General features: G+C 37.5%; 10 protein-coding genes across 10 annotated transcripts; 3 read left to right on the forward strand and 7 right to left on the reverse strand.

Moving 5' to 3' along the window:
* Window positions 1-499: 499 nt before the first annotated feature.
* BDF20DRAFT_915461 (N-terminal C2 in EEIG1 and EHBP1 proteins-domain-containing protein) lies at window positions 500-2,369 on the reverse strand (the record flags this gene model as incomplete). The annotated part of the gene is made up of 6 exons (XM_053084322.1): window positions 500-619; window positions 682-790; window positions 918-1,060; window positions 1,140-1,374; window positions 1,462-1,633; window positions 2,309-2,369. 6 exons carry the CDS (start codon window positions 2,367-2,369, stop codon window positions 500-502), a joined length of 840 nt encoding a protein of 279 aa, XP_052933451.1.
* Window positions 2,370-2,664: 295 nt separating this feature from the next.
* Window positions 2,665-4,830, reverse strand: BDF20DRAFT_693350 (uncharacterized protein). The gene is made up of 2 exons (XM_053076049.1): window positions 3,650-4,830; window positions 2,665-3,569 (listed from the first exon to the last, which is right to left on the reverse strand). The coding sequence occupies exons 1-2, from the start codon at window positions 4,548-4,550 to the stop codon at window positions 2,869-2,871; spliced, it is 1,602 nt and encodes a 533-aa protein (XP_052933452.1). The 5' UTR covers window positions 4,551-4,830; the 3' UTR covers window positions 2,665-2,868.
* Window positions 4,831-5,111: 281 nt separating this feature from the next.
* BDF20DRAFT_907345 (RlpA-like double-psi beta-barrel-protein domain-containing protein-containing protein) lies at window positions 5,112-5,483 on the reverse strand (the record flags this gene model as incomplete). The annotated part of the gene is made up of 1 exon (XM_053083373.1): window positions 5,112-5,483. One exon carries the CDS (start codon window positions 5,481-5,483, stop codon window positions 5,112-5,114), a length of 372 nt encoding a protein of 123 aa, XP_052933453.1.
* A 4,876-nt stretch (window positions 5,484-10,359) lies between these two features.
* On the forward strand, window positions 10,360-11,407 carry BDF20DRAFT_837987 (uncharacterized protein; the record flags this gene model as incomplete). Its single annotated transcript, XM_053079108.1, has 6 exons — window positions 10,360-10,413; window positions 10,609-10,646; window positions 10,738-10,864; window positions 10,943-11,020; window positions 11,096-11,187; window positions 11,278-11,407. The coding sequence occupies 6 exons, from the start codon at window positions 10,360-10,362 to the stop codon at window positions 11,405-11,407; spliced, it is 519 nt and encodes a 172-aa protein (XP_052933454.1).
* Window positions 11,408-12,318: 911 nt separating this feature from the next.
* BDF20DRAFT_693876 (uncharacterized protein) lies at window positions 12,319-14,183 on the forward strand. Its single transcript, XM_053076052.1, has 3 exons — window positions 12,319-12,781; window positions 12,900-13,722; window positions 13,846-14,183. Exons 1-3 carry the CDS (start codon window positions 12,772-12,774, stop codon window positions 13,904-13,906), a joined length of 894 nt encoding a protein of 297 aa, XP_052933455.1. The 5' UTR covers window positions 12,319-12,771; the 3' UTR covers window positions 13,907-14,183.
* BDF20DRAFT_693853 (uncharacterized protein) lies at window positions 13,840-14,377 on the forward strand. The gene is made up of 2 exons (XM_053076051.1): window positions 13,840-13,898; window positions 13,975-14,377. The coding sequence occupies exon 2, from the start codon at window positions 14,028-14,030 to the stop codon at window positions 14,292-14,294; it is 267 nt and encodes an 88-aa protein (XP_052933456.1). The 5' UTR covers window positions 13,840-13,898; window positions 13,975-14,027; the 3' UTR covers window positions 14,295-14,377.
* Window positions 14,378-14,846: 469 nt separating this feature from the next.
* On the reverse strand, window positions 14,847-17,794 carry BDF20DRAFT_693888 (acyltransferase ChoActase/COT/CPT). Its single transcript, XM_053076053.1, has 6 exons — window positions 17,691-17,794; window positions 17,112-17,587; window positions 16,722-17,031; window positions 16,399-16,614; window positions 16,239-16,294; window positions 14,847-16,122 (listed from the first exon to the last, which is right to left on the reverse strand). The coding sequence occupies exons 1-6, from the start codon at window positions 17,742-17,744 to the stop codon at window positions 15,294-15,296; spliced, it is 1,941 nt and encodes a 646-aa protein (XP_052933457.1). The 5' UTR covers window positions 17,745-17,794; the 3' UTR covers window positions 14,847-15,293.
* A 7-nt stretch (window positions 17,795-17,801) lies between these two features.
* Window positions 17,802-19,569, reverse strand: BDF20DRAFT_978875 (mitochondrial carrier domain-containing protein). Its single transcript, XM_053085102.1, has 4 exons — window positions 19,387-19,569; window positions 19,127-19,295; window positions 18,607-18,997; window positions 17,802-18,530 (listed from the first exon to the last, which is right to left on the reverse strand). Exons 1-4 carry the CDS (start codon window positions 19,515-19,517, stop codon window positions 18,286-18,288), a joined length of 936 nt encoding a protein of 311 aa, XP_052933458.1. The 5' UTR covers window positions 19,518-19,569; the 3' UTR covers window positions 17,802-18,285.
* Window positions 19,570-20,636: 1,067 nt separating this feature from the next.
* BDF20DRAFT_885877 (small nuclear ribonucleoprotein-like protein E) lies at window positions 20,637-21,675 on the reverse strand. The gene is made up of 5 exons (XM_053081951.1): window positions 21,516-21,675; window positions 21,405-21,431; window positions 21,244-21,306; window positions 21,080-21,158; window positions 20,637-20,976 (listed from the first exon to the last, which is right to left on the reverse strand). Exons 1-5 carry the CDS (start codon window positions 21,552-21,554, stop codon window positions 20,921-20,923), a joined length of 264 nt encoding a protein of 87 aa, XP_052933459.1. The 5' UTR covers window positions 21,555-21,675; the 3' UTR covers window positions 20,637-20,920.
* A 31-nt stretch (window positions 21,676-21,706) lies between these two features.
* On the reverse strand, window positions 21,707-23,804 carry BDF20DRAFT_693839 (WD40-repeat-containing domain protein). Its single transcript, XM_053076050.1, has 4 exons — window positions 23,583-23,804; window positions 22,944-23,486; window positions 21,976-22,869; window positions 21,707-21,898 (listed from the first exon to the last, which is right to left on the reverse strand). Exons 1-4 carry the CDS (start codon window positions 23,702-23,704, stop codon window positions 21,859-21,861), a joined length of 1,599 nt encoding a protein of 532 aa, XP_052933460.1. The 5' UTR covers window positions 23,705-23,804; the 3' UTR covers window positions 21,707-21,858.
* Window positions 23,805-24,735: the final 931 nt, after the last annotated feature.

Here is a 24,735-nt window from a genome sequence, read left to right on the forward strand (position 1 = left end):
TTAAGCGTCATACATTGCTTGGGATGTATTTCTTCTCCTACGAACATCAATTTTGTTGTGAGTACTAGTTTGCAATCAGCAGCAGATCCGAACATTGAAAAAAGGAAGAAAAAAACAGAACTGTTGGGTTGATCCCCTGTTAAATACTAGGATTTGGTTAACCATATGCTTTTTATAAGAAGCAATTGCGATAATAAGCATACCATTCCTAACATGTTTCATTAAGCATACCTCATCAGTGTGAAGATTAATGACAGCTTTTTAGAAAAGCAACTGTCTTCGTGAAGAAAGATGTTTCTATCCACCATAAAGCCCATCAGATGGACAGTCTACTGCTAAATATATAGCCAACTTTTCCAAGTTCAAGATCCTTTTTGTGAATATTTACCACATAATGTGGTCAATGCCTATATTTATTTTTCCGACGTCAAAATATCAGGATGTATGCGTCAAGTATGTCGATAATACAAATACCAATGTTTGCATTCTTCTTCAAAGCCTATACGACTTCACGTATAGTAGCAAATAATTTGTCTACAATATGATACGGATCTGGATTGTCTTCATCAATTGCATTGTCAGGGTAACCTATCGTATCAGGGGCTGTAGCTACACATGGCTAAGCATAAAGTATAAATTTTTTGCTTCATCAAGAAGGTCATATATTTCACGAAATCTTACCATAGCAAAAACAGTCATAGGGTGCTCTTTTATCGTTTCTCGTAGAATTTCATTGTTTGAATAGCCTCCAGTAAGCAGTTGTTTATGTGAGCGAAACGAAGGAGAGATGCTGCACATGAAAAATACCCATGGGTACATTAATCAGTATCCTTTATCATTAGTAACCATTCGTTGTTCCAAACGGCAACTATAAATCGTATATAAAGATATAAATGTGGTATATGGATAATCCTTACAGCTTTAACCGCGGAGAATGAGTGATTATTGCTGCCTGCGAAGCAGCTTTATTGAAGGTATCTTTACGATCAATGTTTGATGTTGTAGACAATTGTAAGCAAGATGGCATTGATTCGGTTGTCAAATTTATCCTTATGGATAGCTAAGTGAACATTCAGAGTTATTAAATGAACAATGCTATCAAACGTCTCATTGGCTACAATAAAGATAATACAACGAACCTTTATTGTCGAGTTGAATCTGCAGTTTTTTAATAGATACCTCTCATTTATATAGCCTTTACCGACAAATTCTGACATATTGACAGAGACTGTTCCCAACTTCTGTCTGTTGCCCTCTTTAAAAATATCCATCCTCAATTCAGAGTATCGAAGGGTATGCTTTTTATCTGCCGCAATTGAAAGCATTGTTTTGATAAGGCAGTTCCAGACGACGTTATGGTTTCTGATATGGATTCTAAGTGTTAAAACGTAGTAGCATTTCATGTAAGGCTCGTTAATTTCAAAACAGATCTGATTTTACATTACAGCTAACTCCAAGTACCTTCTCGTTGTGCCGAATGCATCCGAGGCATTCCTTAGCTTCCAATCCACATAATAGTAGCCACTAAGCAGCGGCACATCGAGCAGTTCTCTGATAAGAATTTGTATTTCGAATTTGAACTTTTTATATTTGGATACAGGTAAATGAGAAAACAGAAACATGAGCGTCGATTCTGTTGATTAAGTCGAAAACAGAGGTAAGAATAAACAGAATCTATTCAATTGTGACAGAATTAGAAGGTAAAAAAGTGTAATAAACGTATGGTATAGTTTATAACCAGTATTTAGTTTGTCACTTTATCGGGAATCTCATTAGAATTTTCCCACTTTTAAGTCAGTTCAAGAAAAGGATATATCAACAAACAACGGGAATATGCATACAAAATAAACTCTATTAGTATATCCTTGCTGTATATCATGCTTTGCTATCAATGCTTCAGTTGTCCGTTGATAGCATGATCTGTTGATTGACTGGACAAATGACACCTGTCAAATAAAAAATGGATAAGATTACCTGTCAGGTCAGCCTCTAGCATACTATAATGACTCCTATAGTAACTATTGTATTAGCAATGTGCATTCTTACTAATCGCTGTGCTAATATGGAATTGATGAGCTTTTGGCATATAGAGACAGAAAAAAAAAGCTCATAACATACTAAAGTCATTTACTTAATGAGGGTCAATCCAGCAGCGGTGCGTCTGGTTCAGATAATGCAGTTTATTGAAAAATGTCTTTCTACAACTATTTTATTTCTGTATGATCGAATGATTTAAAAAAAAAGCTACAACGGTAATGCGGTTCCGAAGGCACTAATATCAATTCTATTCCAGTATCCTGCAACTTACGAGATAAACCTTTTTCATCAGTTCTTTCTAATAAAACAGTTTTAACATGAAGGGATGACATGATTGCGATGGATCTAATATAAATTGGAATCTATTCTTTTAACTTATAATGAGATTGATCAATGCATAAACATTCATTAATATACAAGTGCAGGCTGGAACCATAGAGGAAGAAACAAACATTGAGGTAAGTTTAAGGAAAGATCGATACTATCTTTTAGTCTAATCATAAACTGATTTCTCGGACCTCTACACGACTAGTATTTCTGCCATTGTTTTTCAAACTTCTTTTCATTTTTGTATCAAGGTACAGTAGGTTCTTATTCTATGCTCATCATTCAGCCAACATTATCTGAGGAACATTACACAAAATTGCTAACATCCTATAACTGTGTGCGAATGACAGAAAAAAGGGAAGAAACATAATGCGATCCACAAAAAAGCATTTTAGTCATTCAATAAGCTCTAATTGTTTATTCTATCAGAAATCTACGTTTGTAAACCGGGGCATGCTGTATTATTTCGAGCATGTTATTTGACAATATCAACTAGCTGCATTATCACTCTTCTTCTGAGCTGTCTTCTCCACCTTCGCTCTGGCTACTCACCCCAGAGTCATCGTCAGTTCCGGCTATTTCGGCCTCTGCTTTCTTTGTCAATAATTCAACAGCCTTTTCGTTATAGATACGTGAGATAACAAAAATCTCATTTGTTTCGTCGCTACTGATCAATAATCGACCATACTTATCTACCGCTAAACCGTAAGGTGAAAAGCAGGTACTTTCAGTACATGGTTTCTCTTCTTTTAAGATGACATCAGGGTCCAAATCCCACCGAGGCTTGTGTCCAAGATCATCAAAAACGTAATGAACTACACTGTGACCAGCTGATTGGCCGGGAAGACCATGATTAGCAAGAATAGGCGAATCAGTCCAGGCACAAGGAAGACCTACGGATGTACCGTGCGTTTCTTCGTCTCCGACAGAGCAGAATTCTCCCATATAAAACAATACACTGGTAGCAATCGAGTTGCTGGAAAGTGGAACAGAGGGTCCAATATTGTTAACAGACTGTTGACAGAAGGTATCCATTTCCACAGACTCATTCATAAACATTGGATGAGCCCATTGTGCACCCAAGCCTTTTGAAGCAGCAGAGACGCCTTCTAAATTATATTCAGTCATACAATATGGGAAGCCATAATTTGATTGAGGGAATTCGTACAAGTTTAATTCTTCTGCCAAACCAGATGTAGCAAGGTCTACCAAAGGCAACAAACAGATGGATGCTTTAGTATGAGTGCACCGAATTTAAAGTAACTTAACAAAGCCTACAACTTACTGTGATTGCCAGCAATATCAGCGCGTTGAATAGTGGATTGAGGGATGCCATTCAAACCCCATAATCTTGCTTGCGTATCAAAGCCCATTAATCCAAATGTATTAGTACCCACTGCTTGGATTTCACCATCAGTTTCGAAATCGAATCCATTTTCAGGAATCATTTTGATATTGAACTTCTTGATAACAGCATGAGAAGCATCCGATTTGTCATGAAGATCACTTACCGCACGAGGAACGAATGCATAGCCAAAAGGATCGATAGCAATATCAGGCTGAGCCGATGGATCGTCTGGATTAATATTCGTCATAATTTTGATACCTTCCTGTAATTCAGAATGTTGACCATCACTGTAAGGGAATTTATAGATGGAATTGGTAGTAGCCACGAATAAATTTCCGTTGTAAACAGCAAACCCATGGCCAAACGGTTCCTCCAATTTATCTTTTTGTAAAATGTTCTTAATATCAGCATTACCACATTTGTCGGTACGAATAGAAATTAGACCCTCTTCTGGAGAAATGACGAGGATATGATTGGTAGGGTCGATAACCATCTTCTTGGGATCTTTGATTTTATTTGTCAGAACCATCATTTCATAACCTTCCATTACTTTGAGGGAGCGAGAAGGTTGGATCGTCTGGTTTGGTTTACATAATGGTTGTTCATGAAGGGTGGAGACGATGATAGGATGGTCGGCAGATGCATCGGGTACAAGGACACCAGAAGCACCAACTAAAAGAGCACCCTCTACTTTTACTTCCTCACTTTCTTCGTCCAGCTGAGCATTACTGGCGCTACTGCTAGAGTCGTCATCGTTTTTTCTTCTATTTAATGTTGCGGCAAAAATTACCTGCAAAAATGCCGCAGTCAAAAGTAGCAAATAAAGGTTTTTAAGCATGCAAAATTTCTAGTCAAAGTAGGTTATCCTAGAGTATATACTATATTGCACAAGTCGAAAGATTATCAAGAGTAAAAGAGATAGGATGTTCCTTATCGTTTGGACTATGTAGTAGGAATTCTTTTTACAGTTGCTTGCAAAAATTCCCGACTTGACTTATCGGAAGAATCCCCATTATAGTGTCCCAAGAATTGATTTTAAGTCTTCAGTTCAAAGCTCGATGAGCATTTCATTTCTTATTTCAGGGTCGAGCCATATTTATCGGATTTCAGGTACAAAAGTTTCAGGAACCTGGCAACCAAAACTGTAGTAGAAAGATATTTTCAAAAGCACTGTGGACAAGTGAGTGAGATACTGATCCTGTATTCAATAAATTTATTTTTTCTCGGTTTTAGAGCACAAAGTTGAGCAGACAAATAGGATATCTTAACAAGGGAAAACAGAAAAATACACGAAACCAGTCGCGATAATAGAAAAGAACGGGGAATAAAAAGATGTACAAGAATTTTACAAAAGATAATATGTGTATATCAAAGAAGGACGACCATATGCGTTATTATTTTAGAGTGACCAAGTGATAGGAATGACACCTAAATCAAGACTTCCGAGTTTTTTAAAGGCAGAAGGGCTGAGATCGACATCACCTTCACCACAGCTTGGGCATGTATCGACCACTTTGACAGTTACTGATTTACCAGATTCGCTTTCAACAGTAATTGACTCGCCACAGTATGAGCCTTTCGAGCCGGAACCCATTAATTTTGAAGAGAGCGCAGCCACCATTTCGCTGTCAGAGTTGGTGTGACCGCAAGAGCCTAGACCAACTGAGTAATATGTGGCATCACCAGATTTGGAAGAGCGAGCTTCTAATTTATGATTACTGCGAGCTTTCAGGGAAGCAGAAGTTGTAGTGGGAGCAGCAGAGACTTGCATTAAGTATGCAATAGAGAGCAAAAGAAGAACAGGAACGAATGAAATTTGCTTGAACATTTTGATATTTTTTTGACGAGTTGAAATGAGTATAGTATGAAGTGTTATAGAATGTATGTTTGTAGGTATACTAATATGACGCCCAGCGTTATGATTTAAGGTGTATAAATATACAAAGCAAGTGTTGAAGGAAGATGGATAAACAAAAAAAAGAAACAGTGTTTGAAGCATCTGTATTTATATATTTCGAGTTAATGAATCTGATGCGGGTCCCAGCAAAGACTTGCCATGTATACTTTTCCAGGACTCCTCTCAAAATAACTGCCTATCATCCAGTAGGCTTTGAAAAAGATTTAATGGTCGTACATTATTTTCTTTTTTTCCTATATTTTAGCTCCCTTTTTTGTTTTATATTCTCAGACATACACCGTATCTTTTTTTTTTTTTTTTGAAGTACAGTACTGTCTCTGTTTTTGACGTCAAGTTACACCTCACAAAGGACACAATTTCTCTTTTTCTTTTTCATGTCCGAACAATAAATCGTTCAATGGAGCTTAAGTCGATACCCCTGAGGTACCCGGAACAGTTTTCTTTTTTTTTTTTCTTTTTTTTTTTTTTTTTTTTTTTTGTGCCAGATAATGGTTTTTCTCTTCCTTCCATTTATTTCAAGAAATGTCTTCTGGTTGCGATCAGCCTATCATGGCAGCTCGCATCATATCCATTTTAGAACGTGGAAGAGCGTTTGATAAGATCTTGAGTGCCCAACGGGAGAGTAATAATGCTGACAATAGCAATTACACTTGAGTATATACAACTACATTGATGTATACAATTGGTCAATTCCATCGTAGTGGATAGATAAAAGCGTTAGCATATCTAATTTTGAACCAATGACATAGCATAGCTACTCCTTCCAATCAGGCATTATTGGTATTGAAATCTACCTACTTCTTCTGAAGAGAAATGCTCGTATATATGCAAATGCTTGCTATATGTACAAATTACAGATACTTAAAACGTGATCAGATTGAGCACAGTATATTGCAAGAAGGTGTTGCAATTCATGGCCAATTATACAGTTGCAATGGAAAAAAGTGTAGGTACAGCCGACCAGCATGATATACACTTGATAGCTCTGCTGACAATAGTAATACGGTATGTGAGACGTATAACTCCAGTGAGGACACATCGAAACCGCCCCCTCCCCCACCCCCGCCTTCAGATTTACGAGCAGTAGTCATAACTTGAGACCAAAATTTATTACTGCTGAATATGAAACGTTGTTAGTGCTTTACTTATGCCAAAATATGCCATCGTGTCTCGAATACCGACAGTTGCACAAGAAGTTCTTCGCTGGCCCGTGCACAGATGCGTATGATAGTTGAATATCAGATGCCCTAGTGGACATAGGCGACTTAATCTCATCTCATCCATGTAGTCACTGTAAATAATCATTTATAATTCATACATTTGAGGGACGCGTTGTATATACGGATTGTCTGTTAAAGACTAAGGAAAGTCATTGACCAGACACTCAAGGATGGATTTATGGAGGCGTGGATGGGGAGCTATATCATGTGTTCCTGATACTAACACTTCGATGATCCGGATGAAGAAGTACTACTTCAATGGTTAGTCTCAGTACATCTTCATGCATAAACTTTAAAGCACTCTTATCATCGGAATATACTGCATAGTTCTAAATGGCAAAGTCAGGAAGGAAAACTGCTGAATAGCGGCGGTTCAATCTCCATAGGCATAATTGCTGCATTACAGAGTTGGACAGATTTATGATTCCGGTGCCTGTTTTTATTTTGCTCAAGTTCTCATCACAGTATGAGATTAAGCAAACAGTCTCAAAGATTCTGTTGACAAAAGGAATGCTGCCTAAATATACCATTAAAAATGGTTTATGGTCTACTCACGGATGTTTTGCTATTAAGTAGTTGGTAGAACGGCGAAAAGGAATAACTCCGCCAAATGATCGTCCTAACGGATGAGACATTTGACGCTACCCGTTGCATCCAGATTATCCAGCAAGCGCCATTCAACTGTTAAATATTGCGGAAGTTGGAAATTCTTACTTGTTGAGTTCTTATACTTTGTAGTGAGACCTGTATGTCTTTTTCTATGTAGATCTTTTTTGTTGGACGGTTACCTATCTATTTGGAGCATGTGTCTTGGCTAATTTTACATATCAATTATTTATTAGTGAACTCAATTCTATAAGTGTCAGAATATAAGATAATTTATTTTTATTCATGTGCTCAATTCAACCAGAATTATAACCACTGTGTCTTTTGATTGTAATAGTTCTCATTCACGACTTTGAACAAAGCAGTAAAGATTTCCCAACAAATATGGTTTCGAAAGATAAAGAGAGCACTTGAGATGCGCCCAAATCATAACTCAAATGATAAAGGTTAACTTAATCTCGCTACTCTTTTCTCCAGCCATGCTATAAGTAACTGTCCTGATGTTTTCAGATAGCCACCGAGGCTACAAAACGTTCGTTGCATGTCTCTACCCTCTTTGCTCATGTCAAAGCGTGGCTATAAAAACTATTGATATTGATTCGGTTTGAGTTCCGAAAGCAATTTTGGCTGATTAAATTTGTTCGGGTTCGTTCAAGTAACCTTCTTTAGTAACTTATACCTTATACATCATTGGCTAGCGATAGTGTCTAGTTTGGAGTGCGTAGCACTAACTGTCTGGGGCGAATGTCGCTGGTTCAATAGTGGGCAGCAATCGTTCACTAACCCAGCATTACGTGATTATTATTGAAGTGAAACCAGTAATTTATTCAACTGTCAGTTTGATATTTTCTTTTGTAATCAGTCGGACTATCATCAGCTCCCCCTGTAGATGTAGATAGTATTATGAATATGGCACTCATACAATTGTTATAGAAGATTCATCAGAATAAAGGGATGAAAATTTTGTGTACATCATTGGATGACAATCTGAATAAGGCTTTATTTGCAATCTTCGAATTTATCTACTGGACACTGTTTGCATGTTGTTGACTTTTTCAGTTTAGTCGCTTGTACAACTATCACTTTCTCCCTCCATGAAGCTATAGTAATAATGCCTCTATGTAACACTCCTATGGTTGGACCCGAAAGCTTTTACTAGTCAAATTGTTAGCAAAAATAGCATTATTAGGCGTTTAGCGTATCAATTCGAAAATAGGCACAGAACTTGGAACTTTATACGTGATATCGTATAAATGTAAGTATAACAGCAGAAAATTTACTGCTCAGCAGCATTTCTTCTTGGAAGGCGTTATTCTGGGTCCTGAGATAAGTATTGACAAAACAAAGTTGCCGACAACGAGTGTCCAAAGAGAGTGGGTCTCGAACGATCATGTCCTATTAAATAAATTTGTGGTTACGATGATGATCAATTTCCAGACTAATTTGCCTTGTGCAATGCTTTATTGAATTCGGGTCTGTCTTTTCTGGTAGTTCAGGTCTGGATAGCCATTCTCTTGTTAACGGTTCCACACAATAGCATTCGTTCTCTTGCCTTAAATTGAGTATTTTCCGAATTCTTTGAAATTTGCCCCCGCGCCGTCAAAATCTAGCCTGGTCTATCATTCATGCCAGTGATTTTTTTTAACCAATCAGTCTTTGCTCTTAACCGTAAGCAACCTTTCATATCGTTTCCTTTTCAATAGCAATTTCAAATAAAACTGCATCATTTTTAGTATAGCTTCCTAATTGTATGAATCATATTTTGTTCTTTTGTCCTTGAATTGGAAGACGGAGCCAGCATCCGCTGGCAGGTTTTTGAAAGATTCTGTGACACCAATGAAAACCTGCCATATTCCGAGTTCCTGAAGAGACCACAGGGAAGCATAGCTATTTACTTCCCGTCCGTTGAAGAAAATCAGTTGCGTCTTTTTAAAAGTGTACTTTTCCTGTAACTTGATGTGCAGCGATTTACAGCGACCCATAGCTGCAGACGCTGTTTAGTACACCAATGGATTCAATACCTACGCATAGTATCAATCAAATCCGATCACGTAGTGATACTTGAGTAAGGTAGCAGGCTAAGCACCTCTTCCAAACAACTATATCACAATAATGAAAGTGTGCAATATTATTGTGACAGACCAACGGGACATGGCAATAAATTAACTCAAATTTGATTAAGTAATATAGACTTGATCGGTATAAGCGAAGAGAATAACAAAGTGCCAAGTAAAGTTTACGTTCTATGGTTACAATGCACAACATGACTTATTTGCTTTCTTTAAAGCAAAAGCGAGCGGTTGTTGATTGTTGAATGACCTGTTGGATTTTAGATGCGGTACACTACTACTGCGAATCCATAAGAGGCTTTTTTAATTGTCAATGAATTGGATAGTTCTAGTTAGTTTTCAAGCTTCGCTGGAGAATTCTGGAATATATCTCTACCAATCTAAATCTCAATAATTAGTGTACCCTGGCCCCGATAATGGCCCCATTTGCACGGCTCAATATCCCAGGGAGCTATACTAAGCGGCATAAGCAGACACTTTATAATACGTAGATGAAGAATAGGCTATTCAAGTTTTGTAATATCAATGGTTCGAGACAAAAATTGAACATAGAAATACCACTTGACCGCATCAGGTCAACATAATGTTAACAGTAATCTCTCGCAATTTTGCCTATGAAGTTGAAACATAAGAAACTGTTAACTTTCAGCCCTCCAATAAAGGACTCTCTGGTTCAGCTTTTCATAGAGGCTTGTAAATATAGAATATGCGCTCCAAACAATACTTATAGCAACAGTGCCTTAAAAAATGCTTAGATAGCTGCTCTTTCATTCGTATTGGAAGCATTAGAGAGGGAGTAAAATACCTGTTTTAACTAAGCTTCATTATTTTGAAATGTCCTTGATTTGTAGGCTCCAATGCAATAGAAATACGGCTTTCCAAATAAAGGTAATTCGGGTCCGTTTTTTCTTTAGAGCCGATGAAATGCTACTGAGGAAATCAATTTCTTTTTAACTTGCAAGATTTCAAACAACTAACAAAGGATCAATAATATGAGTGCATCTAATGCAAAGGTGATTTCTTCTTTGGTCTAACTGACGGTTATTTTTGTTACTGATTGGTTTTATCTTTTGCATGATTTAGAAATTGTATATCGGCAATCTGGATTTAGCGATCAATGAGTAAGTCTTTCTTTTGTTTGTTGGTTATTGAGCGATAACGAGTGCTATTCAAATAGTAATCAGAGTCTATGAATTATACTAACGTTTTAAGGTTTGCTATAACCAAACTATTTAAAACTTTTGGGAAAATAACTTTCATTGAACTTATGGTACATCGCTCCGGAACGTATAAAGGCCAATCAAAAGGTTATTGCTTCTTAGACTTTGAGACAGAAGAGGTACTATTAGTGAACAAACTGTGAAGAATTACCCTACGGACTTATTAACAGGCATGTTATTCTTCATTGCTTTTTCAGCAAGCGTCAAATGCAATCAACGCACTTAATGGAAAATTGATTAGAGGCAGGCCGATAGTCGTCTCTTACGCTCGCATGGTAACAAAAATTGAGTTTTATTAGGTTCCGTTTTATCATAATTGTATGTCTAAATGGATTGTTCGTTTCATTTAGACAGCAGAAGAAGAGAGAAAAAGACGACATCATCTTCAAGCTAGGCCGACTACAGCTATCTCCAAACAAAGACAAACATTGAAAAATATCTCGTAAGTGTAAATAGCTATCTAATTCTTCGCATGCCAGAAGGGGAAAATCTTATGTATGCTCTTTCCGAAAAACCAACAAACTTTTACTAGAACGGATGTTAAGATAAAAGCCATAGAAAAAAAGTTAGAGCTACTGAAAAAAGCGCAAGCACAAAGATCACCTTCATCTACAACAACTTCAAGTACAACAGCTTCACTAAATAAATCAGATACTCAGTAGATCAATAATACATTCTCCCGGCTCAATGCTCTTTCTTTATTTGAATGAAAATTCTTGCGGGCTGTGTCAATGAAAGGATACCGCATTTACTGAGTCAACGATCTTTCAAAACACTGCATCTAATTACAATAGCAAAATGAGCCGAAAGTTGTTAATGAAAAGGTCCAATGGTTGTAGGAAGTGAAACGGATAAAAGTTACGTTTCAAGAATATTATAGAAACAGTTTTGACGATAATAAATAAAAGTACGAGAGAGCAGATATCGAGAGTACAGTAACTTTTGGTATCTTCATCTATCGCAACATTCAAGTATTACAAATGATAACTGTACAACATGATCAAAATAGAACGTGATGGATGTTATTGTGCAGTTTAAGCAAAACATGGCTTCCATATTTCAATTTGTAGATGCATGTTGCGCCTTTCTTTCAGGGGATTCTGAAGGCAAAAAAATTCTTTTAAAAAAAATGGTTAAAGATCCTAAGATGTATGTGAGAACAATAACATGAATTAGTATGGATTTAGCATTAATGTGTATGCGACATGCATATGGTGTGAGGAGGCTATAGTTTATCTAACATCCTGGAAACCATCCGATTAAGTTAATTTACATTATGAATCATTTGCACTTATTAACAAGTAGTCGATTCTGCATATGATATTCCTTGATGCTTATAGAGGGCTAATCGATACATGAATGAGGCAATTATTTGATCCTGATTCTGAGATATCTTGTATACAGCATTTCTGGGTCGTCCGCATCGCGGCAAAAGGAAGAAAAAAAAATAAAATAAAAGGAAAAAGAAAAAGTCTGCGCCATTTAGTTCCATTTAGATGGTTACATTTGAAGATAAGGTACACATACACATATCAGTTATGCACAGACATTTCCTGAACGAAAAAGGCAATATGCGCATAGAAAACATCGCTGATATCATAGTTCAGTAAAAAGCTAACAAACAGTTTCAGCATTTAATATAGCAGGATTGACTCATCAAACAAATACATACGTTCCCTTTGTGGGTCATTTATAATAAGCACTGCTGCTGTATTCACTGAGGTTTTGTGTATGTATGTGTATATTTATATGTAAAGTTTGTCCCTGTTTTCGTGGACGTTTTTAGAAGGTTGAATAGGTTACTTTTGAGCAACAACGACTTTCTTCTTTAAAACAAGGAAGGAATAACTGCTTGTTCTCACTCAGTTGATTCATCATATGTCCCTCTTTACTTTTCCAATTTTAAGTTGTTTCATTGGTAAGATCGGTTAAAGATATGCTTAGATTTTTTCTCTGAATCTGTTTTTGGAAGATTTCACACCTTGAAGCATAACGATGGATTTTATAACAATATAAGATTGCTTAAATGTGTTTAGGTACTATATATTTTTGAGCGCTAAGAATTATAAAATTCTGAACTTTCCCTATTTTCTTTACCTTTCTTTTAACTTTTGTAAACACTTGTCTTCTTTCTGCCTCACATTCACTATTAAGAATTATTCATATACAATATGACAGATAACAATACTACCAATTTGCATACAACTGCTTCACCCTTCAAACTCAAAAATCCTACGAAATACCATCTGTTGGCAACCCAGCAGCAGCAACAAGGACAGCAACAACTTGATGAGACCACTTCACTGACACATGTGCGAAGACCGTCATTCGTTGATCCTTTGTCAGTAATGGAAAGCCAACCTATGGAGTTTACGGATTCGTATACACAACAATTCCTATCTCCAATATCCAATTCGTCACCTCTACAAGATTTCGATGACATGGAATCGATTTCAGCAACTGGAGGTCGGCAAATTATGATGATACAGCCAAATTACTATCCACATTTTACTGAAGGATCACCATCAGATTATTCATCCTCAGTGGATGTCTTCTCAAACCATTCACATCCCTCTTCTTATTTGACCGAGTACTACAACAGAAATCAGCAACAAGACAGTTTATCTACTACTACAATGACAGCGTCACCTACTATGATTTATTACCCGAATAATAATAGTAATAACAATAGGCTATCAATGTCATCTGTAGGCGGGGGAGATCCACATCAACAAGTGTCTTCGTCACCACCACAACAACAGCCATTTTCAGCACCTGCTCATATGGGGTATGACTTTATGGGTCATATGAGTAACTTATATCATCATCAACCTCAGCAACAGTCTCCATTGACAATGAACAGAAAGAATAGTGACACCACAACGGTTACCACGACATTAAATACTTTGAGTAGCAGCTTGTCTACATCTAATGCTGGACATCACAGCTTGGAAGAATATGAATCATTTCAGTTAAAGTAAGAGCATAATAGATGAAACAAAAAGAGTTTATGATCTCTTTTTGTTTCCCTTTAAAAGATACGTCTTACAAGAAAAAAAGTGTAACAATATTCGCATTCTGTTATCATCTACTACCATAGTCAACAGTTACTTTTAGAGAAGAAAAGACGTCGAAGAGAGTCTCATAATGCAGGTACTTGATGCCTTTTTTCTATTTTTAACATGTATTGGTGATATGTACTCACGCTTTATCTAAATTTAAATTCTAGTTGAAAGAAGACGCAGAGAAAACATCAATGAACGAATTCAAGAATTAGGTACAATGTTACCTGAAACAATGCTAGAAGAATTAGCTAGCAATGGTTCAACCGGTACAAATAATAAACCTAATAAAGGCGCCATCTTGAGAAAATCTGTCGATCATATTCGACTTTTACAACAAGAAGTATCAAGTCATAAGCAACGCATTTTTGAATTGGAAAGACAACTAGCTGGTTTGACTACCAATGCTGTATCCAACAAAACGAATAGTACTCCTACTGCGGCAACTGCCACAACTCTGACACATACGACAGCCATGTCATTGTAAAGAACAAGATACCTCTAGCTTAAATCTATAATCATTATGTATTTTATCCGTATTTATTACCTACTTCATGTACGTCTACCATATACAGACACACTATTCGTTCTTCTTTACAATGGAACCCTTACTATTTACATTTCAAAATTGTTGTATAAAAAAGCGAAGCTCTCTATTCCTCTCTCCTTCTTCCTTGCGTAAATAAGTGCAAGGTATAAAGCATTATGACATATTTTGCGATTTTTAGTATTCGCTCCTTTCTTTTATCCGAGCACATGAAAACGACGATCGACTTACCCGTCCTTTTTTCAAACGTGCAGTCTTTCATCATTTTCGGCATAATTAGCTTAAGATCGCATAACAATTAATGCTTTGTGCATGCATTCTATTTTATGCCCATTCATAAAAGGAAGACAAGTTACCATGTGTGATTATTATGATAGATCCCAGAGAAAAAAAAGGAAAAGAAAGGATATTGCATAGCGTCATGCCTATATACTCCTACACAATCCATCATCCTTGCCAATATCATACGGGGCTGCTGTCTCTTTTGATCAAGCGTGAATTTAAAAAATAGACCAGGTGGCGGTCAATGTCTTTTTAGTTCTTTGTCGTTGTCGCATCTCAAATTCTCACTCCTTTCCCTGATCGTACTACATCTCTGTACAAGTACGCTAACTACCTTCGTTAGTGACACCGAAAAAAAAAAGAAAAAGAAAAAGCGAACTGTGTATTACAAACTGAATAGAGCCCAAGGAGATATAAAAAAAAATAAGACTTCAACTCTTCTATCATTTTACACAATCTTCCAAGTGTGCAATTTTATTATTTTTATAGCATTTGGCAAACGATTCATATAAGCAGTGCTCGATGTATTTTATTGTAATATACTGTATAGAATAAATATATAAAAAAAACTTTCTAAGTTAATAAAGAATAAATAAGGGCTCTTATGTAAGATCAACAATAGGGAATGTCTCTGCTTCGTTCTTTTTTTATTTTATTTTACAACTTGGCTTCAGCTTGAAGTTCAGTAGATAATAAATCTCTCATATCATTAGCAGCCTCTTCAATATACTGCTTGAAATGATGTGTACCATTGACATATTTAGTGCCGTGCACTTCCAAATCCTTAACACTGGCGACATTGAACTGAAGTGCGTTATTCTTGATCATATAAGCACAACCAAAACCATCATTCACTACTTGACCCCAACCATAACCGTCAAAATGTTCAGAGCTCAATTGCGAGCTAGAAATATACCAATGAGAAGAGTAAGCATAAGCGGGATCTTGGAATAACTTGGGCTTTTCTTCGCCGTTTTGTAATGTGTTCTTCAAACCAAACAAGTGACGATCGACACCATGACCGTTGACGGCATCGGCCATGTAGGCGCCTTGAGCCTTTAGAGCAGTGCGCAAGGCAGCCAACTTACTTTCTGTGGAGGCATGAGGGTCTTCCATAGTCTTTACGAAAGCAACAGATTCGGTCGTTACAGAACGGGCAGTTTCGGTACGACCCCGTTGGAATTTACGGGTTTGAGCAGATTCATAAGTGGGACGAGAAGTGCCAAACATTTTATAGTAAGCGAGTTGAAGGACCATTTGTACGAATCCATCAGGAGAGCACTTGAACTTCTTGATCAGATTCTTACCATAAGATTGGTAGGCTAAGACTGTAAGATCATGTTTGTTGACAAGGGTATCAAAGTTGGATTCGGCTGTTTGGATATCTTTCAGGACAGTGTCGTTCACTTGGAAGTTGAGAGCTTGGGGTTGAGGGAGGCTGGATCGAATTTGAGTGGAGCCGTGTTCGATCTTGTTTCTATTCAATCTGTTGTGGGGATACGGGATAGGGAAAAAGTTATCATTGATAAATGGGAATAGTTCTATTAGTAACCAATAACTTGATATACTACTTATTTCCATCCTGCTATATCTGATTCTTACCCATCACAGACATATTCGTTCAAACGACAGGTAGCTGTACCATCCATGCATGAATGCTGTGCACATATATCAGCAAACAAGTGTATCAGTCAGCCGTTCATTTTATGTGAAAAAACAGCAGTGGTTTTGATCATGTCAATAAAAAAAAATGTATTCTTACCTCGCCCATGAAGCCTGCTTTACCATTTTCAAAAACGATAAATTGCAGAGGTTTATCAAAGAAACGGTTGCGGCCGTCACCATGCCAGCAAGCACGAGATCCTTCATCACGAGTGACAGGAGTGGAATCGTCAAGACAAATAATGAAATCTGACGACTCTATCTTTTCTAAAGCCTTGGCATTTTCGGGACTAGCAGCCACCAAGCGTTCGCGGTACTATATATAATGAATGATTATTTTGTATTAAAAATGGCTCGTTTCAGCAACTCCAACATATCAACTTTTTACACCCTCCTTTCTAATTGAAATGATATGTAACATACCTCTGTCCAGTTATCACGGTTATCTGAGGTTAAGGCACCGATGGCCAAGCCCTTTAATGATCCAGCATCATTGATAATTTGCTCGAATTGATGTTGAAGTTCAGCAGTAGACAATTGCTGACCGTCGTGAATAGTGTCGACAACATAAAATTTGTTTTTGCGAAGAACGACGATATGGTTATTGTTGACAGGATCGAAAATGGCTTCGTAATCTGAGGGCTTCTTAGGCATACGACAATTATTAAACATGTATTTATAGGAATCCATACACATAGGTTCGCCTTTAGCCATTTCAACAGATAGTGTTTTACTACAATAGGAAGGATGAGTTCTTGCTCCTCTGTGTCTCTCTCCATACATTTTTATGCGTTCAATCTTGCTCACACTTACTTTACGACTTCCTTTTTAAAGGCAAGGGCCGCTGTAGCGATAGCAGCAGCACGCTGAGCAGGCAGTTTACGTAATTTATCATCCTTATACAAGAAGAAGTAACTGACATAGATGACAACAGGATCACGGTAACCCATATAGGCTTGGTCTAACCACCAATCTTCCATCCAGTTGACGACAGAGGGGTCTTGTGCACGTGCGAGTAAACGCTCCTGTAACTTTTGTCCCAAACCACCAGGAGCTTCAAAATCTTTCACAGCTTCTTCCGTTCGCTTAAAGTCTTCGTCATTCAACAAAGGACGGACTGATTTGAGGTATTTTTGCAAAGTGGCGCTGAGAGCAGGAACGGGAAGCTTGGGCAAGTTTTTTTGATAACGGAGCATAGGGCCGGCTGCTGTAGGGTCGATAGGTGTTTTGGGCTGATGCTTAGCAGCAGCAGCTACAGCAGACATAGCACGTTGCTGAAGAGTAGATCTCTGTAGCAATAAAAGTTATTTTGTGAGTAGGCCGAAAGATACCAGGTTTTTTATTTCGCCACTCATGCCTCCTTGCTCACTATTTTTCTGTCGATGAACTTACTGCTGCCATCGAGAAACGTGGTGAAATCTTTGAAACATTTCGTAGAAGCGACATCTTTAGAATATGATGATACAGATACCAGAAAGAAAAGAGTAAAGATAAAAAAAGGATAAAAGGATTGAGAACTGCAAATTTGTAGTCTGAGCAAAAAATCAAAACCCCACAATAGCCACTCAGTCAGTGGTGGAGGGCAATGGAAATCCAAAAAAAAAAAACCAAACTGACTGGGTAAAATTAAGTTATCATTTTGCCCAAATGCCACATAATTTTTGATGACCAACCCGCAATTTTAAGACTTGATGGGAAATTTGTACAACGCTTGTGATCGGTGTCAAAATTAACGTGCATCATCATTGGAGCAGCATATCGGTAGGAAATGCGGGGTCCTGGATTTTTATTCGATATAAAAATGCAGTACAATATAGACTAAATGGTATTATGTTAACAATTATTATTAAAAATTTCCAAAAGCAATCCCAGACTCAATTGCAGCTTCAAATTCTATAACAAGTTACTATACAACAACATAACAAGATGAAATAAATACGAGAATAAAGAAATTTAGAAAAATAAGGTAGTAGGGTATAGGTAATATTTAGAAGAGCATGTTCATAGCCTTCATAGAATATTCGACACCCAAGAATGTAGCAGCATTGGCAGGGAAGGCTCTTAACATAGCAGGGCCGAGACCTTTGAAAAGTGCGGAAGGACCATCTGCCTTAACAGTCTTTTTGAGACAATCCACCAAACCGGTATAAGTACCAGCCGGAGCAGATTGTAATCTTGACTTTAAAACATCAGGAGGGATGGCGATTGTCCACATAGCAACACCAGCCATACCTACGGAATAAGGCAAATGAGTCAGACTACGACGTCACGCTTACATTCTATTCTTTTACTCTGGTCTACTACTTACCACCAGCGAATAACACAGCGCCGAAACTCAAGTCTTCAGGACGAGCACCAGCAGGTGTAAGCTTCTTCTTGATCAATTCATAAGCAATGAAATAAGCGGCAGAACCGGGAGAATCACGCAACAAAGTAGCACCTGTGCCTCTGAAGATAGAGCGAACACCACCCTCTTTATATAACTGACGTACTACGTCCAAAGGACCCTTATATTTAGGCTCTCCTCCTTGTCCTTGAATTTGCATCAACACTTTGACACGTTCTGAGGGTGCCATGAACAAAGTAGTGGGTACAGCTGAAAATGCACCAGCCAACGTGATTTCGGCTAAAGAAAGGGGTTTTGAGGGATCTGTATCTGTTCTAGCGGCATAGCACATCTTTTTGCCAAGATCATAAGACTATATATAGATAGATATGAACGAACGTAGAAGGTTAGAGAGTTGTGTTATCCTATTTATTTGAACTTTCTCCTCCTTTTCTATATCTTTGTGGTGCGTATGTCCGTCAAATGGCTATAAAATACTTACAAAGAAACTGACAGCAAAGATAGGTGTGATACTGGCCAAAGGAGCAGCCATACCACGATACAAACCAAGAATACCATCATTTTTTATGATTTGTTTGAAACAATCAGCTGTACTCTTGTATACTCCTTCACTGGTTTGAAGACGGACTTTAACAAGATCGAAAGGCTGGCTATAGATGTGTATTCAAAATTAAGCAGATTCATTTCAGTTAAACTGTTCATTGTGTCTATTGCGTGTTGGAACATTTGATGATCCCTTACCCAACCAAGACAGCCGCCATACCACCAAAACCACCAGAAAGAAAGGATTTTATGGATGAAACGGTATCATTCTTGGGTTTGGAAACGACAAGGTCAACTTTTTGTTCGACTTTTTGTTCAATAACAGACATTGTTTGATTTGAGATAAAGAAAGAGAAAGAAAAGCACTCTGTTTGGTCCCACAAAAAAAAAAAAGAAATAGAAGACCTGTCCAGGAATCATCAGCGGGGTCTATCTATACTCAGCCCAAAAAACAAAAAAGGTACAGTATGGGGGACCCACAGTTCCAAAAAAAGAAAAGCCTTAAAAAAGTGCATTTGCAATCTTCACATGTGATCCAAATAAAGAGAACTAGATCGGATGAAGCTTGCTTAATCTGCTTTAAAACTGTATCTATCCCTTTAAGAGCTTCGAAAGAGTAAATTTGAGTTACTTTGTTTCAATAATGATGCTACACTACAGTTCGGAAATAACTTTTAGTTAAAAGTCGCTGGTTAAATTATATTCAGGCTTGGAGGATAAGGTAAAAGCGAAGAGGCGTAAATGACGCAAAGTTGGTGACTTACACGATAGTTACTCCTGATGCCCTTCAATGCTGTTTGACTTTAGGTTGGTCAAATTCCGGTTTACCTTTCAAACGATTGGAAGTATCAGAAAATGTTGCTTTATTGTCCATGTTTTGACAAATATTGGCCAAGGGATGGATGTCCAATGTTTAGATGGTCGAAGTACAGCTATTTGAATGCGCCCGTTGTTGCCTGGTTGTGTTTGAATAAATATGGAATTGGTAGATCTGGATGCACCATAAGGTAAGTAATTAATCGGTATGTACGCCAGCAACTGATCGAGCGCGTTTAAGCAGTTGCATAAGAATGCAGTTTGTACATCGAAGACAGCGGTTTCAATAGGCATTTAAACGTGAGCCATCGTAGATAATCTTAGAGATGTTCTCAAAAAACTTTAGACTCTACAACTTTGTGTTTACTGATATGAGCTATTATCATGCCAGTATATTGTTTGAGTCGAACAAACACATAAAGTAAAGAAAATTGAAGCAGATAGATTATGACTTTGTTCATAACATTAGAATAGTTACAAGCCTAAATAGATGATAAATAGCTTCCAAAAAGATGGACCGAAATCACGACTGGGAAAAAAGATGCACAAAGGAAAAACCAGCTTTGAAGTACAAGCCTACCTTTGTGCTATCTCAGCAATGATACAACCATATACGAAAGCATGATAAGCTGTCTTGAGTAGTTATAATCTCTCTCATTTCGAGCTTTTCATATCAAACACGTTCGCGTCATCGTGCTCGTTCATACTATTCATTCACATTTTTTTCACAGTTTAATTCGGCAAGTTCTTTGTGTGTATATATAAATTAACTTTCTGCTAACTTGCTGCCAAGTTCAAAAAAATAGTATATACGAATTGTGCTAATTTATGGGTCATGGACGAAAGAAGCACGAAAGGGCTTTCGTTTCTTTTTTTTCGTTTTGTTTGTTTGTTTGGTTTGTGATCAGTGCTATATCTAGTTTTCCACACCTTGTATCAGAGTGATATTGTCTCCTTTCAATAAAAGTCGGCCTGTATTCAGCGAAATGAAAGCAAAGTATTCGTCATAAGCCAGTTCATTAGCACTTTGGAGAAAAAGGAAGGGACGAAAAGAGTGTTATTTGATACTACTTACCAACTTTGACTCTGGTGTTATTTTTAACATCGACTTCTTCGCTGTCGTCAAGAACCAAGTTCATGAATTCATCGAAACCCTAAATGAATCATAACAACGCGTCAGGTCCTTTCTTATAAGCTCAATTGAGATCTTCCAGGCTGAAAAAGGGTTAGGGATCTTACAATAATTTGACCTTCAATTCTTAAATCTGTCTTGTCAAATAACCAAATTTGAACTCTGGATTTCTGTCGAGGAAAAATTAGAATTATGGATGAGACAACGTCCAATATTAAAAAAAAACCAGAAAAGTTATTTGTTGGTCAAAAACTGTTAACCAAATTACGTTTTGAAGGTATCTGAAGATCAGATTCTAGATGAAAAGGAGCGAAGGGTGAGTGGATTGAACTATCCCAAAGCTGTTTTTAAATCTGTTCTTAGCTTTGTGCAGACGTACAATGGGTTGAACCATAATTTTCTGAACTTTGGACGACATGATGTAGATTATACGTTATATAGAAGTGCTGCTAGTAGATCGATACAAATGTCGAAAGACGAGAGTTATCAAAAGAAATAAAACTCAAATAGTTTTTTCTTGTTAAAAATGAGTATACAACCAAGCAAAAAAAAAAAAAAAGGAAAAAAAAAAGCAAGTCAACCCAGCATATTTCTTAACCCAGAAAGAAGTTTAGCTTTAGCGGGAACACATTTTTCTATGTTTTTGATACTCCATTCATTACATGGATGCATATCGCATAGTTCAAGTTATCATCGTGTTATCTGTATGGATGGTTCTTTCTTTATTGAGAAGACGCTATTGTGTGCTGCGGAGAACCCCATCTATAGAATCATCCAAAAAAGAGAAAAATATCCAGTTAGAAAGACGTGGATATGATAAAAAATCAAACGAAACTCACACTCTGATTGTTTGATCGTCACTAGCAGAAACAAATTGTATGGGTTCAATAGGACGCCAACTAATGCAATTTACTGTATTTTCATGTCCCTCTAGTTCCTCTAAAAGCGTTTCATGTTCACGGCTCCAAATGTAGACGCGATTATCTTCACTTCCACTGATAACAAACGAATCGTTTCGTCCGCCCAAAGTAGATCGAATGATAAAGGTCAACTGCTTTTGTCCCGCATATTTATGTACAATTTGTCTTGTTTCCAAATCCCATAAATGCAGCTCTTGTAATTCCTGTACGTTGACGAGGGCATATCGACCGTTCTTTGTTAATGTTAAAGAGGTGATAGTACCTTCCTCTTCTAATCTTGCTATTTCAGTGAGCTGTAAATCCTCCAGATCATAGACATTAATACATTTATCCATGCCAATCGTGACAAGACGGGACCCATCTGCTGTTATTTTCATATCGGTTGTACGTTGTACAGGCCATTGCGTGACGGGCTGTACATGAGATTGTTGACAATGCCATAAGCATAATATTTTTTCACAGGCGCCAGAAATAAAATGTTCGCTATCGGGCAGCCATGCGCAGCTGGTTACTTGGTCTTTGTGGAAGGCGAATGTCTGCAATAAAATCCCAAGGAAAGGATCCCACAGACGTATGGCAAAATCGATGCCGCATATCAGAAGTTTCGTGTCATCTGGCGACCAACTGCAATACGATCCACTCTCTTCATTTACAAAGGATTGTACTTTCTCAAAGGTGTCCATATCCCAGATGATACATGTTTTATCTTTCGAAACTGAAGCGAGGTGCTTCCCATCATGTGAGTAAGCAACATGCCATATTTCGTCGGTGTGACCGGTGAGTATTTTGATGGTTTTCGTAGGAAATAGAGCTCTATAACGAGAGACGGATATCAGTACACTGGCTTCATGCTGAACTGCAACTATTTGATTTATTATCTTCCTTACTTGTCACACAAATGGTCTGAAAATAGCGAAATATCACAATCATCTGTAGGGTTGTGATATAAACAAGATCTTTTTTGATATTCCACAGCTTGATGGATCAATTGGAACAATCTTTGTTTTGGTATCATTGCAGTAGGATCAACATAATGCTGGATATCATTCAACAGTTGTTGTCTTGAAGTACTATTGGGCCTTTTGGTTCCGTCCCATGATGCTTGTTCCATGACGTCTTCAATTGAAGAGCATAAGACCAAACTTGTCAATAAATGTAGCCTTTGTGTGTTTTCACCTAAAGGCGTTATTTCTGTCCTTAATACATGAAGTGCTTGCATTGCTTCTCCTTCCTCTAAGAGCTCCAAAAATTTTTGTTGTCGAATCAAGAATTGAACTGTAGATAGATTTTCGACGTTGGTGAAGGGTATATTGGGTAGAAGGTCTTCTGCTAATTGCCATTGTCCTCCGAGTATGTACGTCCGTAGACGGACGATAAGGTCTGATTCCAGTGTAAAGCCCGACTCCCTTTGTAAGCACTCTGCTGCTTCACTATTATAAAGTCAAGAAAAATGGTTTGTTTCGAATTTGGCATTAGCAAGAGGAGAGGATAGCATACAGCATTTTCTTTCTTCTTATTTGCTTTACTTGTATCCAAGATCTATGAGCGACTGTAACATTAAGCGTACCAGATCTTCCTTTTTAACAAGACTGGAGATGGCACTTTGTGGCTGTTGCTTTGATGGTGAGGTCCTTTTTGTAATTTGCATAATTTACAGTTATTTATGTATGTATAAGTCTGAAAAGGTATAGAGAGATTATATGCGAAAAAAAAAGAAGAAAGTGTGGAGAAGCGATAAAAGAGAGAGGAAAAAAAAAAGCACACGCATCAAGTGAGATAAAATCAATGACGTGACAAATGGAAAATTAGCACCCATTTTTTAACCAAAAAGTCATCTTCTGCTCATGATACTCCACACACAACTTGCATGTCATACTCCTTGTTTGTTGCAAGTGCTTTATGTGATGTCTCCCTACACTATGGTTGAATGCACACAATTTTCTTTATTCATCTTTAGGATTCATAAATTTGCCTAATTTGGACTTCATCCATAGATCCAAATTTTTTGCCCTTGAAAATCGCTGTTTTGATTGGACGACGGCTGTTATCCTGCTCCTGCGTTAATGCATTCGTCAACCTGAAAGCTCGACAATTGAATACTTCAACTCGGACATGTTACGTGGTCTTAGTGTATCAAAGTATTGAGCATATGCCCGTCAAAACAACAAAAAAAGGTATTACAAATTCAAATCTTCCTTTGGCGCTCCTTTGGCCAAGTTGAGGATTGGGCTTTTCGGATGCCACTATGCAAAAAACTATTATCCATAGCCAACTTGGCTGTGATAGGCACTGTTAATAACGAAAGGGCATTTTACCATAGTTGGGCATATCGCGTTAAGACGCAACTGTTCGTAAGGCTTCGACCATACAGTATTTTAAAGTCAGCAAATGCTGCCTTTTGAACAATGGAAACCAAAGTAAAAGAGGAAAGGCTCGGTTTTTTTTTTTCATAAATTACATCATCCAGCGTAAAATACTCTATTAAACACGTAAGGAACGAAAGAAGTTTTTATTACCAAATTTCAAATGACGTGCCAACGGGACTGATGGAAGTACGTTCTCCCCGTTTACCTGGTCAATTGCTGGTGTTTCACGGAACTGTTTTCTGAAATTCAGACAAGAAAAACTCGGGATGAACGGGCTGTATTTGAATTCTCTCTCCGCCCCCAGCACAGCACT

The sequence above is a fragment of the Mycotypha africana genome, assembly GCF_025528875.1.
Source record: "Mycotypha africana strain NRRL 2978 chromosome Unknown BDF20scaffold_9, whole genome shotgun sequence".
Taxonomy (NCBI): Eukaryota; Fungi; Mucoromycota; class Mucoromycetes; order Mucorales; family Mycotyphaceae; genus Mycotypha; species Mycotypha africana.